The 15,451-nt window shown below is 32.7% G+C and overlaps 1 protein-coding gene and 1 long non-coding RNA gene across 2 annotated transcripts; one reads left to right on the forward strand and one right to left on the reverse strand.

Annotated features, from left to right (window-relative positions):
• The first annotated feature begins 290 nt into the window (after positions 1-290).
• LOC125609069 lies at positions 291-1,815 on the forward strand. The gene is made up of 3 exons (XR_007339570.1): positions 291-762; positions 1,102-1,197; positions 1,348-1,815. It is a non-coding gene; the product is annotated as an uncharacterized LOC125609069 (long non-coding RNA).
• Positions 1,816-4,467: 2,652 nt separating this feature from the next.
• LOC106454081 (loricrin-like) lies at positions 4,468-15,447 on the reverse strand. Its single transcript, XM_048779145.1, has 13 exons — positions 15,129-15,447; positions 14,927-15,055; positions 14,137-14,220; positions 13,640-14,047; positions 12,647-12,730; positions 12,189-12,557; positions 11,949-12,077; positions 11,114-11,239; positions 10,698-11,066; positions 6,699-6,782; positions 6,202-6,609; positions 6,000-6,128; positions 4,468-4,520 (listed from the first exon to the last, which is right to left on the reverse strand). The coding sequence occupies exons 1-13, from the start codon at positions 15,445-15,447 to the stop codon at positions 4,468-4,470; spliced, it is 2,691 nt and encodes an 896-aa protein (XP_048635102.1).
• Positions 15,448-15,451: the final 4 nt, after the last annotated feature.

Raw genomic sequence — 15,451 nt, forward strand, 5'->3', positions numbered from 1 at the left:
TCTATAAATTAATAAATTTTTTCAGTCCCAACTTGGGCCAGTGTAAAATATGACACAAATCGATAAAATAATAACATAATAATATTTTTAAAACTTCCATGTAAATATATAGTCCCACTAAAATCATAAATTAATAATCTATCTATATATAATTTTATATAGTACAAAATAAACATTATATTATTCATTTTATATTCACAATGAAAATATTTTTGTTTTTCTTAACATTTTAATATATTTTGATAATATTTAGTAAAATTATATTGAAAACTATTTGGGGAATTGCCGCTAATACCACTTTTCTAATACCACTTTTCAACATTACACTTTTCAAATTTACCATTAAAATTTTAATGGCTAAAGTACCATTATACCCCTCATTTCATTAATTTAACCTAGATCTATTCTTCTCCAAATGTCTGTCACGAGATGAAAATGAGATCAAATTGAGACGAGCTCCAACGAGATCTCCGGCAAACTCGGTGATCTCCGGCGAATTCGGCGATCTCCGGCGAACTTGGCGATCTCCGGCGAACTCGACGATCTCCGACGAACTCGACCGGATTGGGAGAGCGTGGCGGCGAGTGGACATCCCGCCGTTCCTCCGCCGGCATTATGTAGTCGTAGTAATCCTCTGATGCTAAATCGGTCACGTTCGTCACGAATCGCATGCCGAGAAGTTCTCCGGCAAAGCTGACAGACCCGACAAGCTCAGACGAACGAGACGATCTCTCTCCCAACGCCTAAGAAACACTAACAAAGGTAAGATGATAGTATGGTGATTTTTGCCTCTTTCTGTAATTTTAGCTTGATTTATCAAAATCGATATGTTTCTAAGAAAGAAGACGAAGTTTTTCAAGTGAAGTTTTCAGATCTCAAATTTATAAGATCTTATAAATTGGGTCCTTTCAAATCTTACTGTTGATCTGTTAGCAATCAAAAGACACAAAGCTTAACGTAAGAGTACACTTATTGATTTGGTTGATTTATTGTCATAGTTTTCAGATTTATATAATTATTTAATTCATGAGAAGGTACTAACCTAAGAGTATAATTATTCTATGATTACTTCTTCTCTTGGTTGATTTGGTGATGTTGCAGAGAATTACAAATGTGTGTTGTCAGCTTTTGGATTTAAAGGATGTTGTGGAGAATATGTGTGGTGATATGCATATCTAAGTATCTCACTTCCTTAAGGTAATACAATGCTACTATTTGTAGTTTGACTAGCAATGTTTTAGTATGTACAATATATGAGGTGGAACGTTGGTGTTTTGGTAGTGTAACGTTCTATTTATACTTTGTGAGTTTATTTTTTATGTCTTGTTTTATGTATAATATCTACAGAAGCAGTGGAGATGAATGATGAGTTTGTTGAGTTACGAAAGCATACTATTTTTGAATCTTATTTTTGGAAGTGAATGCTGATGCGTAGAAATAATATGTGACTGGCTTTTGTTCAGATTTTGAAAATTTACGAGGTTGGTGAGCTGTTTGAAGAGGCAAGAGAGACTCTGAAGAAGAATGTGGTTTGTGCTATCAAAGAATTACGTATTTATAACGCTTTATAAAAGTTGCAGAGTTGGCTTCTTAGTATATTCTTTTCTCTCATCTTATTTAGACATCTCTTATACTAAAACAATTGTATCTCTCTTTTAGTAGTTGCATAGTTGAAGATATTAGTTGGACATGTAAGTGAGTTTGGTTTCAATTGTTTCTTTTATAGAAGAGTGAGATATGGAGAAGCCTTGATATTCTCAGACTATGTTAAAGCAATATATCCCTTGTTGAAGGACGTGGCTCTTTCACCAGATATGTCTTTTTTGTGTTGATTGTCTTTTGGAGGGATTTTAGAAAAATTACCTTATAAGCCATTGTAAATAAATTTATAAACGCTTATAAATCACTTTGAGTTTTTTACACTCATTCTGCCTAGCATTCCTCACAAGACTTCTCAAGTTCAAACATTTATGTGTTTTGTATAGACATATACAATCAACTCTTGTTTAAAAACTTCTTAATAAAAACTTATAAATCGTCGAGTTGTACTTTTAACAATAGACTTATAAATAACTTATATGTTCTTGTAAATAGTTTAATACACCCTTTTAAATAGTTTTATAAACCTGTATAAATAGTCATATACTTTTGTAAAGAGATGATGATACGTGGCAGATTGTGAGGCACATGAGGACAGCAAGCAAGACTCCACCGCTTCAGAAATTTTACATAATTTTATAAATTATTTTATAATCCTTTATTATGGTGTATAAACTTTATAAATTATTTTTATAAGCCCTTATAAAATATTTACATACTCTTGTAAACCCTTATATATTATTATACAAACCATTATAAATTATTTTATAAGGCTTTCATAAAGTTTTTATAAACCCTTATTAATAGTATACATACCTCTTATAAATTATTTATAAACTTTCATAACTTTTTTATACACATTTATAAATGATTTATAGATCTTATAACTTGTTTTATATGTCTTTATTAATGGTTTATATACTCTTACAAATAATTTTACAACCCTTATAAGGCTTTGTAAAGAGATGATGATACGTGACAGATTCTAAGGCACATGTGGACAGCAAGCACGGCTCCACCGCTTCAGAAATTTTACATATCCTTATAAATTGTTTTATTATAATCCTTTATAATGGTGTATAAACTTTATAAATTATTTTTATAAACCCGTATACATTATTATACAAACCACTATAAATTATTTTATACGGCTTTCTAAATGGTTATAGACTCTTTTAGTTGATTTATAAACCTATACAACTCTTATAATACCCCTTATAAATTGAATATAATATTTCATAAAGTTTTTATAAACTCTTATTAATAGTATACATACCCCTTATAAATTATTTATAAACTTTCATAACTTTCTTATAAACATTTATAAATGGTTTATAGATTTTATAACTTGTTTTATATGCATTTATTAATGGTTTATAAACTCTTACAAATAATTTTACAAATCCTTATAAATTTTAAGGAGATGATGATACGTGACAGATTCTGAGGTACATGTGGACAGCAATCAAGATTCCACCGCTTCAGAAATTTTAAATTCCCTTATAAATCATTTTATAATATTTTATAATGGTGTATAAACTTAATAAATTATTTTTATAAACCCGTATACATTATTTACATACCCTTATAAACCCTTATAAATTATTATACAAACCATTATAAATTGTTTTATAAGGCTTTCTAAATGGTTTTAGACTCTTTTAGTGGATTTATAAACCTATACAACTCTTATAATACCTATTATAAATTGAATATAATCTTTTATACAGTTTTTATAAATTCTTATTAATAGTATACTTACCCCTTATAAATTATTTATAAACTTTCATAACTTTCTTATAAACATTTATAAATGGTTTATAGATTTTATAACTTGTTTTATATGCATTTATTAATAGTTTATAAACTCTTACAAATAATTTTACATATCCTTATAAGGATTTGTAAGGAGATGATGATACGTGGCAGATTCTGAGGTACATGTGGACAGCAATCAAGACTCCACCGCTTCAGAAATTTTAAATTCCCTTATAAATCATTTTATAATATTTTATAGTGGTGTATAAACTTAATAAATTATTTTTATAAACCCGTATACATTATTTACATACCCTTATAAAACCTTATAAATTATTATACAAACCATTATAAATTGTTTTATAAGACTTTCTAAATGGTTTTAGACTCTTTTAGTTGATTTATAAACCTATACAACTCTTATAATACCTCTTATAAATTGAATATAATCTTTCATACAGTTTTTATAAACTCTTATTAATAGTATACATACCCCTTATAAATTATTTATAAACTTTCATAACTTTCTTATAAACATTTATAAATGGTTTATAGATTTTATAACTTGTTTTATATGCATTTATTAATAGTTTATAAACTCTTACAAATAATTTTACATATCCTTATAAGGCTTTGTAAAGAGATGATGATACATGGCAGACTCTGAGGTACATGTGGACATCAATCAAGACTCCACCGCTTCAGAAATTTTAAATTCCCATATAAATCATTTTATAATATTTATAATGGTGTATAAACTTAATAAATTATTTTTATAAACCCATATACATTATTTATGTACCCTTATAAACCCTTATAAATTATTATACAAACCATTATAAATTGTTTTATAAGGCTTTCTAAATTGTTATAGACTCTTTTAGTTGATTTATAAACCTATGGAACTCATATAATACCCTTATAAATTGAATGTATGCTTTCATAACGTTTTTTATAAACTTTTATAAATTATTTACATTCATCAATAATCATAGATCTAACCCCATTGGTTGATATGAGAAAGTGAACCATAGATCTACTCCCATTCATCAATAATCTTATTTGCATAAGGTTCTCCTGAAAATTGAATGTTATTCTTTCTAGCTAGTTCTACAACACTTCCGCAAGGTGTGAATTCTCAATTTCACTAAATTCCTCCTTACCTAAAATACAAAAAATCATTTTCAACATAATTCATATTTGAACGTTGGATGATCAGTTTTGGCTTGTCTGGTAGCTCTGTTGAAGTATCACAATACCTCGTAGTTAACTTCAAAATTGTGCAGAATTTATAAACCTTATAAATTATTTAACAAACTTTATAAACTGTCTTATAACTTCAAATGTTGAATCCTCAGCAAGAATCACAACCTGTAAGTATTTTTTCGGATTTTGTTGTTTTGATCTAAGAGAAAGAGTTATCTATTAATATTCTGATATAAGAAAAAAATTTCTAATAGTGAACATTGAGTTTTTGAAAATTTATAACTCTTTATAAATCGAAGTTATTTAGTAATGTAATTGACATGTTCAGTTCCCGACACTCATAAAAGAAGCATATGTTCAAGCTTATATGAGAGCCACAACTCTGCCATCACACATTTTCTTTGATCTACAATGTTAATCATCAAATTCATCATTGTCTCTTGTTTTTTTTTCTAAAGTCTTATTGACCAACCATTGACATTTTTTAGTTTCTTCTTGTGTCTTAGATTGCAGTCTGTTTCTTTTAGCAGCGATAAAAAATATGATATAACGCAAGTGAAGGCTCCACCTCAGCTGCAGAAAACGATGTGTTAAGTAACTCAATCAACTAAAAGACAATTTAGAAAGGCTTATAAGACAGTTTATAAAGTTTGTTAAATAATCAACTGCACCTCGCCTCACCGTCCTCGCCATCTCCTCCACGACCCTCCACGGAAACAGAGCATCATCAAGATGCGCAGTAAACGCGAAATCAAACGCACCGTCGAAAAATGAAGGTTATGAGGATCAGCTCTTCTCTCGAGAGGAAGCGAATCCACCGACTCCACGGCGGTAACGTCAGATAACTCGATCTGGGCCATCGCCATCGGAGCGTGTCCGGTGCCGGCGGAGAGGCAGAGAGCTTTGGTGTGGTTGCGAAGCAATCCGAGATCGCAGAATCGGAGGAAGTAAGAGGAGAAGGAGGAGAGACGCGATATCCAAGCCTTGGTTAGGGACGGAGGAGAAGGAGGAGAGACGGTGGATCTCCGGTGAATCGGAGACAGAGAAGAAGAAAAAAGATCGAGAGAAAGAGAGAGGAAGAAAAGAGGATCGCGAGAGAGAGAGAGAGAGATAAAGTTAGGGCTAATATGGTCTTTTGGTCTTTAATGAAAAGTGTATTTGTGAAAATATCTCCATACTAGTGGTATACTTGAAATGTGGTACTAAAGAAAGTGTAGAAGTAAAATTTCCCCAAATTTTAAACAAGTATGAACATTATGAGGGGTAGCATCACACTGGATCATGAAGATGATTAGTAATAATTCAGTAGGGATATGATCATCACAAAAACACTCTCTAAATATTATGCCAAAAAAATTGTGGAAGTTAATATTTGATTCAAACTAATTAAAAAAAAAAGAAGAGAGAATCAAAAAGGGTTTATATATTTTTGTTACTTGTCATGTAGTTGGAGTTCATTAAGCTCATAGAGCTTAGGCTGTTCATTGCTTGAACATGAGTTTGGAAATGTCCTCCAACAGCAGAAGGGTAGGAGCTTCCAGGCATAGAATAAACCTGTGGGGATCCTACAATGCATACAAAGAGGCACATATGATGAATCTAAACAAACAAGAGAAAATGATTCAAGTCATGAAGTACCTTGGAGCCCAATCATCATTGATCTATTATGTTTAGTACTTCCATCCATACTCCCCATAGAGCTCATTATACTTCCTCCATCAGAGATCAAAGCCCTGCTCAATAAGCCTCCACCACCCATACTCCCCGTAGAGCTCATTATACTTCCTCCATCAGAGATCAATCCCCTGCTCATTGAGCCTCCACCACCCATACTCCCCGTAGAGCTCAGTATACTTCCTCCATCAGAGATCAATGCCCTGCTCATTGAGCCTCCACCACCCATACTCCCCGTAGAGCTCAGTATACTTCCTCCATCAGAGACCAAAGCCCTGCTCATTGAGCCTCCACCAGCCGTATTCCCCATGGAGCTTGGTGGTGGTGGTGCTCGAGAGCTGGTGGCATTTACCAAAGTTGGAGCTCCAAAAACTGTCACGGTAAAAATAATTAACCAATGGTGAGAAGAATATAATCACCAAACCTATTATAGAATCTAGCATAAGGAACACTGTTTAGACCTGAGTTTCTCGGTCCAGCACGGGGAGCATTCGAGGTGGGAATAAAAAAGTTTTCTTTAACATCATAAACGCCCTTGAGAGTTCCTATACCACAAAGAAAACAAACAAAATGCATAAGTTCAGAGTATGAGCTTTTCAAAAAAAGAGAAAAAAATCTACTCACCATCACGATTTATTTTTTTATTTTACTTTTTATTTTATTTTATTTTTTATCTTTTTTTCTTTTATTTTTTTTTAATTATTTTTTATATATCTAGGTTATTAGTGTTATTTTACCTATTAAATAAAATATTTTGGTCATTTTCTTCTTTATGGTTTATTTTTGTGACCAAAACTTGAAAATGTCTATTTATGAGAATTGCCTTAAAAAAAAGAGTGCATTACTCTTTAAGACATTTTTTTTTCAGTTTTTTGACACAATAAGACACATTGTGCCTAAGGGGTACTTTCACGGATTCCGAGAGGGTTTTGTGACGAAATTACTCTTACTTTTTGTTAATAGTTAGGATGACTAGTCAAGAGTTAATTTGTTTTTGTGAGAAACAGTTATTATAATAGGTATATAGAAATAATGAATTTTTTAAGGGACAATTAGCTCAATATCCCTAATAGGAGCTCTTATTAGTGAACTATCCATGAAAAGAAAGAACTGGTCCAGCTCATACACTTTACGCATTGTAATACCGAAAACACCCCTCTTGACTACAGCTTGTTGGGCATCGCACCCTGACAGAGCAGGTGAACGAAAAAGCATATCAGGTTCATAGATCACTGTTCGAGTTTGTGGATGTGCAGGTTAGGGGCTGCTCCACCACATGTTTCCTCCAATCAGCTTCACACCACACTCTTCCCATAAAAATCTCTCTCCTCTAAGATAATTTCAATCATCTAAAAGAATTTCTTTTTGATAAAAAAATTACAGTTAGTTACATTCAGTTCTCCCAGAAACTTCGCATTCTCAGAATTTTCCGATTTGTAATTCAAAAATTAAGATTTTTGATTATGTATGTTCACTGAAAAAATTGGGTTTCAATGTCAAGAAGAAGATGACATCTGGGCGGAGCACAACGAGAAAGGTAAAAGAAAGATGAGAAATACAGTGAATCTCCTTTCTTCTCTCCACTCTTCTTGCCTTGCTTCATTTTCTACTTTTCATGACACTAGTGGCGATGAGAATGATGATGAACAGGTTTGCTTTTGATTTTTAATGGAATTACCAATTAGGTTAAAATCATAAGTCTTGATCTCTTCATGTATGTAATGGAAGTGTTTGACATAAAAGAATGGAATCTACAAGTAAGTAGTTGTTAAATATTGCTATGATAAAGAAATAAAAGATAAATGTGATAATGATTGTGGTGTAGAAGAAGATAAGTGTTGAAGGGTCTAAACAAACGGTTTAATTGCTAACAAATTTGGTAATGATAATTTTATTTGTAGCTGCTATTGTTGATGCTTATCAAGTAACAAAAGACTTAAGTGATAACGGTAAAGAGATAACAATCAAGTCATAAGTCTTGATATCTTCATGTATGTAATGGAAGTGTTTGACATAAAAGAATGGAATCTATGAGTCAAAACGGTTTAATTGCTAACAAATTTGGTAATGATAATTTTATTTGTAGTTGCTATTGTCGATGCTTATCAAGTAACAAAAGACTTAAGTGATAACGGTAAAGAGAAAAATGAGAGCATATGTCGAAAGAAAAAGATGTTAAACCTCAACTGGGTCCGATTCATCAGCTAACAAACTATGTATCAGATAAAAAATTGTGTATCATATAACAAATTATTTATCAAGCAAGACATGGACTCACAAATCATGTAACAATCCATTTTACAGCTAACAAAATATCAGTTTTGGACAAAAATTTTGTAATATTTTATCAATTACTTATAATTATTTAGTGTCAATTTATGCTCCAACTATCAAAACATATACGAGATAACAAATTATTTATCAAACTATGTATCAAATAATGTATCATCTAACTAATTATTTATCAGCTAACAGAAAATGTAACAACTAACGACAGCTATTTGGTAACATCAAACCATTTACCAATTAGTGGCGATATACATAATAGATAATAGGATTATTCATTCTTTGGTAATATACATAAAAGTGATGGTGTAAAAACAATGTGTGAGCTAAGGAGAATATGTATCAGATAACAAAACATTTATCAACAAACAACTTTGTATGAAAACGATGTTACAATAAACATATAATGTATCAAACTATTTATCACCTAACAAACTAGTTATTCTGTTAACTGATACATTGTTTGATAAATAGTTTGATAATTGATATGTTGTTTAGTGTGGGAGCTAAATCTCACCATCATAACTTTACTTATGTTAAGTTATATGTTAGCATGCTATATTCATCGATAACGACCAAATCTGAGAATACTATTCCAAACTAGCCCTTTAAATAAAATGTTAACGTTTATGTATAGAAATATCAGCTAATAGATTGCTAGAGATAAATATGAAACTTTAGCATAAGGTATTTATGTATGATTTAATATAATCTAGTATATAATGTTTAAGGAATATTTTGTATGATTTAGTATAAAGACATAAGCTTTATTCGTAATAGTAAAATAATATAGTTATGTTAATTTGTACTTGTTAAATAAAATGTTTACGTTTACACATAGAAATATCAACTAACAGACTGCGAAAGTGTTACCCAAATTGTGATATTTGTGAATGAAAATGTGATTAACCATAACTGTATTTGGGATATGTTTTAAGACAAATTGTGTGTAGGGCAACTTTATAAAATTTAATAATGACAAAAAATAGCTTATAACAAATTGCTAGGGGTTTATCCAAGTCGCATTACTTGTGAATGGAAAGATGGATACAAGCATATTGAGAACAGTTTAGAAAATATTTTGTATATTTTTGTATAAAGAGTAAACATTATTAGTAACATCAAGATAATATTGTTAATTTAAAAATGTACTCGTTAAATAAAATGTTATCGTGTACAAATATAGTTATCAATTAACAAATGTGATTAACCAACATTATACTTCGGTTGTGTTGTAAGACAAATCGTGGTTGAAAAAAAAAAGAAATATATATAATTTTATTACAATCAAAAGAAATTGTTTCACTCAAAAGTTAAGTTAGCGATTAAAGAAGATGCTTAGTAATACATATACATTGTACACTTACTCTGTAAAGACCTGATAAAATAGAGGAGAATTTAATTTGATAGAGATTTATTTAATTTTATAAAGTAGAGAAGAAAGATGAAAAAAACAAGAAAATAAAGGATATTAGAGTAAAAAAAAAAGAAAAAAAAATAGAGAAACGAAAAGAGAAAATAGCGTGTAGAGTCACGAACCAGAGTTTTGTCCAATGGAAATGAAGGGAGCTTCTGACACGCAACCAAACGCAGACCAGTGCTATGAGCCGTAGGTTCTCTAGGTGAGAGGGGTAAAATCGTCAGAATAAAATAGAATAAAGATTCAGGGGTATATAACGTGTTATATGGATGTTTGGGTGTAGTCCTGCCAATTTCTCATTTTTTAAGCCATGAAAATTTTAAACAATTATGAACATTATGAGGGGTAGCATCACAGTGGATCATGAAGATGATTAGTAATAATTCAGTAGGGATATGATCATCACAAAAACACTCTCTAAATATTATGCCAAAAAAATAGTGGAAGTTAATATTTGATTCAAACTAATTAAAAAAAAAAGAATCAAAAAGGGTTTATATATTTTTATTTTTGTTGTCATGTAGTTGGAGTTCATTAAGCTCATAGAGCTTAGGCTGTTCATTGCTTGAACATGAGTTTGGAAATGTCCTCCAGCAGCAGAAGGGTAGGAGCTTCCAGGCATAGAATAAACCTGTGGGGATCCTACAATGCATACAAAGAGGCACATATGATGAATCTAAACAAACAACAGAAAATGATTCAAGTCATGAAGTACCTTAGAGCCCAATCATCATTGATCTATTATGTTTAGTACTTCCATCCATACTCCCCATAGAGCTCATTATACTTCCTCCATCAGAGATCAAAGCCCTGCTCAATAAGCCTCCACCACCCATACTCCCCGTAGAGCTCATTATACTTCCTCCATCAGAGATCAATCCCCTGCTCATTGAGCCTCCACCACCCATACTCCCCGTAGAGCTCAGTATACTTCCTCCATCAGAGATCAATGCCCTGCTCATTGAGCCTCCACCACCCATACTCCCCGTAGAGCTCAGTATACTTCCTCCATCAGAGACCAAAGCCCTGCTCATTGAGCCTCCACCAGCCGTATTCCCCATGGAGCTTGGTGGTGGTGGTGCTCGAGAGCTGGTGGCATTTACCAAAGTTGGAGCTCCAAAAACTGTCACAGTAAAAATAATTAACCAATGGTGAGAAGAATATAATCACCAAACCTATTATAGAATCTAGCATAAGGAACACTGTTTAGACCACAGTTTCTCGGTCCAGCACGGGGAGCATTCGGGGTGGGAATAAAAAAGTTTTCTTTAACATCATAAACGCCCTTGAGAGTTCCTATACCACAAAGAAAACAAACAAAATGCATAAGTTCAGAGTATGAGCTTTTAAAAAAAAGAGAAAAAAATCTACTCACCATCACGGTTTATTTTTTATTTTACTTTTTATTTTATTTTATTTTTTATCTTTTTTTCTTTTTATTTTTTTTAATTATTTTTTATATGTCTTGGTTATTAGTGTTATTTTACCTATTAAATAAAATATTTTGGTCATTTTCTTCTTTATGGTCTATTTTTGTGACCAAAATTTGAAAATGTCTATTTATGAGAATTGCCTTAAAAAAAGAGTGCATTACTCTTTAAGACATTTTTTTTTCAGTTTTTTGACACAATAAAACACATTGTGCCTAAGGGGTACTTTCACGGATTCCGAGAGGGTTTTGTGACGAAGTTACTCTTACTTTTTGTTAATAGTTAGGTTGACTAGTCAAGAGTTAATTTGTTTTTGTGAGAAAAAAGTTATTATGATAGGTATATAAAAATAATGAATTTTTTAAGTCATGAAAATTTTAAACAATTATGAACATTATGAAGGGTAGCATCACACTGGATCATGAAGATGATTAGTAATAATTCAGTAGGGATATGATCATCACAAAAACACTCTCAAAATATTATGCCAAAAAAATAGTGGAAGTTAATATTTGATTCAAACTAATTAAAAAAAAAGAAGAGAGAATCAAAAAGGGTTTATATATTTTTATTACTTGTCATGTAGTTGGAGTTCATTAAGCTCATAGAGCTTAGGCTGTTCATTGCTTGAACATGAGTTTGGAAATGTCCTCCAGCAGCAGAAGGGTAGGAGCTTCCAAGCATAGAATAAACCTGTGGGGATCCTACAATGCATACAAAGAGGCACATATGATGAATCTAAACAAACAACAGAAAATGATTCAAGTCATGAAGTACCTTGAGCCCAATCATCATTGATCTATTATGTTCAGTACTTCCATCCATACTCCCCATAGAGCTCATTATACTTCCTCCATCAGAGATCAAAGCACTGCTCAATAAGCCTCCACCACCCATACTCCCCGTAGAGCTCATTATACTTCCTCCATCAGAGATCAATCCCCTGCTCATTGAGCCTCCACCACTCATACTACCCGTAGAGCTCAGTATACTTCCTCCATCAGAGATCAAAGCCCAGCTCATTGAGCCTCCACCACCCATACTCCCCGTAGAGCTCAGTATACTTCCTCCATCAAAGACTAAAGCCCTGCTAATTGAGCCTCCACCAGCCGTATTCCCCATGGAGCTCGGTGGTGGTGGTGCTCGAGAGCTGGTGGCATTTACCAAAGCTGGAGCTCCAAAAGCTGTCACAGTAAAAATAATTAACCAATGGTGAGAAGAATATAATCACCAAACCTATTATAGAATCTAGCATAAGGAACACTGTTTAGACCTGAGCTTCTCGGTCCAGCACGGGGACCATTCGAGGTGGGAATTAAAAAGGTTTCTTTAACATCATAAACGCCCTTGAGAGTTCCTATACCACAAAGAAAAGGAACAAAATGCATAAGTTCAGAGTATGAGCTTTTCAAAAAAAAGAGTAAAAAATCTACTCACCATCAGGGTTTATTTTTTATTTTTACTTTTTATTTTTTATTTTTTTTTTTATCTTTTTTCATTTTATTTTTTTTTTAATTATTTTTTATATATCTAGGGTATTAGTGTTATTTTACCTGTTAAATAAAATATTTTGGTCATTTTCCTCCTTATGGTTTATTTTTGTGACCAAAACTTAAAAATGTCTATTTATGAGAATTGCCTTAAAAAAAGAGTGCATTACTCTTTAAGACACTTTTTCAGTTTTTTGACACAATAAGACACATTGTGCCAGAGGGACACATTCACGGATTCCGAGATAGTTTGTGACAAAATTACCCTTACTTTTTGTTAATAGTTAGGTTGACTAGTCAAGAGTTAATTTGTTTTTGTGAGAAAAAGTTATTATGATAGGTATATAGAAAGAATGATTTTTTTAAGCCATGAAAATTTTAAACAAGTATGAACATTATGAGGGGTAGCATCACACTGGATCATGAAGATGATTAGTAATAATTCAGTAGGGATATGATCATCACAAAAACACTCTCTAAATATTATGCGAAAAAAATAGTGGAAGTTAATATTTCATTCAAACTAATTAAAAAAAAGAAGAGAGAATCAAAACGGGTTTATATATTTTTATTACTTGTCATGTAGTTGGAGTTCATTAAGCTCGTAGAGGTTAGGCTGTTCATTGCTTGAACATGAGTTTGGAAATGTCCTCCAGCAGCAGAAGGGTAGGAGCTCCATGCTTAGAATAAACCTGTGGGGATCCTACAATGCATACAAAGAGGCACATATGATGAATCTAAACAAACAACAGAAAATGATTCAAGTCATGAAGTACCTTGGAGCCCAATCATCATTGATCTATTATGTTCAGTACTTCCATCCATACTCCCCATAGAGCTCATCATACTTCCTCCATCAGAGATCAAAACCCTGCTCAATAAGCCTCCACCACCCATACTCCCCGTAGACCTCATTATACTTCCTCCATCAGAGATCAATCCCCTGCTCATTGAGCCTCCACCACCCATACTCCCCGTAGAGCTCAGTATACTTCCTCCATCAGAGATCAAAGCCCTGCTCATTGAGCCTCCACCACCCATACTCCCCGTAGAGCTCAGTATACTTCCTCCATCAGAGACCAAAGCCCTGCTCATTGAGCCTCCACCAGCCGTATTCCCCATGGAGCTCGGTGGTGGTGGTGCTCGAGAGCTGGTGGCATTTACCAAAGTTGGAGCTCCAAAAACTGTCACAGTAAAAATAATTAACCAATGGTGAGAAGAATATAATCACCAAACCTATTATAGAATCTAGCATAAGGAACACTGTTTAGACCTGAGTTTCTCGGTCCAGCACGGGGAGCATTCGAGGTGGGAATAAAAGAGTTTTCTTTAACATCATAAACGCCCTTGAGAGTTCCTATACCACAAAGAAAACAAACAAAATGCATAAGTTCAGAGTATGAGCTTTTTTAAAAAAAAGAAAAAAATCTACTAACCATCAGGGTTTATTTTTTATTTTTACTTTTTATTTTTTTATTTTTTTTTTATTTTTTATGTTTTCATTTTTTTAATTATTTTTTATATATCTACGGTATTAGTGTTATTTTACCTGTTAAATAAAACATTTTGGTCATTTTCCTCCTTATGGTTTATTTTTGTGACCAAAACTTAAAAATGTCTATTTATGAGAATTGCCTTAAAAAAAAGAGTGCATTACTCTTTAAGACACTTTTTCAGTTTTTTGACACAATAAGACACATTGTGCCAGAGGGGCACATTCACGGATTCCGAGAGGGGTTTGTGACGAAATTACCCTTACTTTTTGTTAATAGTTAGGTTGACTAGTCAAAAGTTAATTTGTTTTTGTGAGAAAAAGTTATTATGATAAGTATATAGAAAGAATGATTTTTTTAAGCCATGGAAATTTTAAACAAGTATGAACATTATGAGGGGTAGCATCACACTGGATCATGAAGATGATTAGTAATAATTCAGTAGGGATATGATCATCACAAAAATACTCTCTAAATATTATGCCAAAAAATAGTGGAAGTTAATATTTCATACAAACTAATTAAAAAAAAAGAAGAGAGAATCAAAACGGGTTTATATATTTTTATTACTTGTCATGTAGTTGGAGTTCATTAAGCTCATAGTGCTTAGGCTGTTCATTGCTTGAACATGAGTTTGGAAGTGTCCTTCAGCAGCAGAAGGGTAGGAGCTTCCATGCTTAGAATAAACCTGTGGGGATCCTACAATGCATACAAAGAGGCACATATGATGAATCTAAACAAACAACAGAAAATGATTCAAGTCATGAAGTACCTTGGAGCCCAATCATCATTGATCTATTATGTTCAGTACTTCCATCCATACTCCCCATAGAGCTCATTATACTTCCTCCATCAGAGATCAAAGCCCTGCTCAATAAGCCTCCACCACCCATACTCCCCGTAGACCTCATTATACTTCCTCCATCAGAGATCAATCCCCTGCTCATTGAGCCTCCACCACCCATACTCCCCGTAGAGCTCAGTATACTTCCTCCATCAGAGATCAAAGCCCTGCTCATTGAGCCTCCACCACCCATACTCCCCGTAGAGCTCAGTATACTTCCTCCATCAGAGACCAAAGCCCTGCTCATTGAG

This window comes from Brassica napus, chromosome A5 (genome assembly GCF_020379485.1).
Source record: "Brassica napus cultivar Da-Ae chromosome A5, Da-Ae, whole genome shotgun sequence".
NCBI lineage: Eukaryota > Viridiplantae > Streptophyta > Magnoliopsida > Brassicales > Brassicaceae > Brassica > Brassica napus.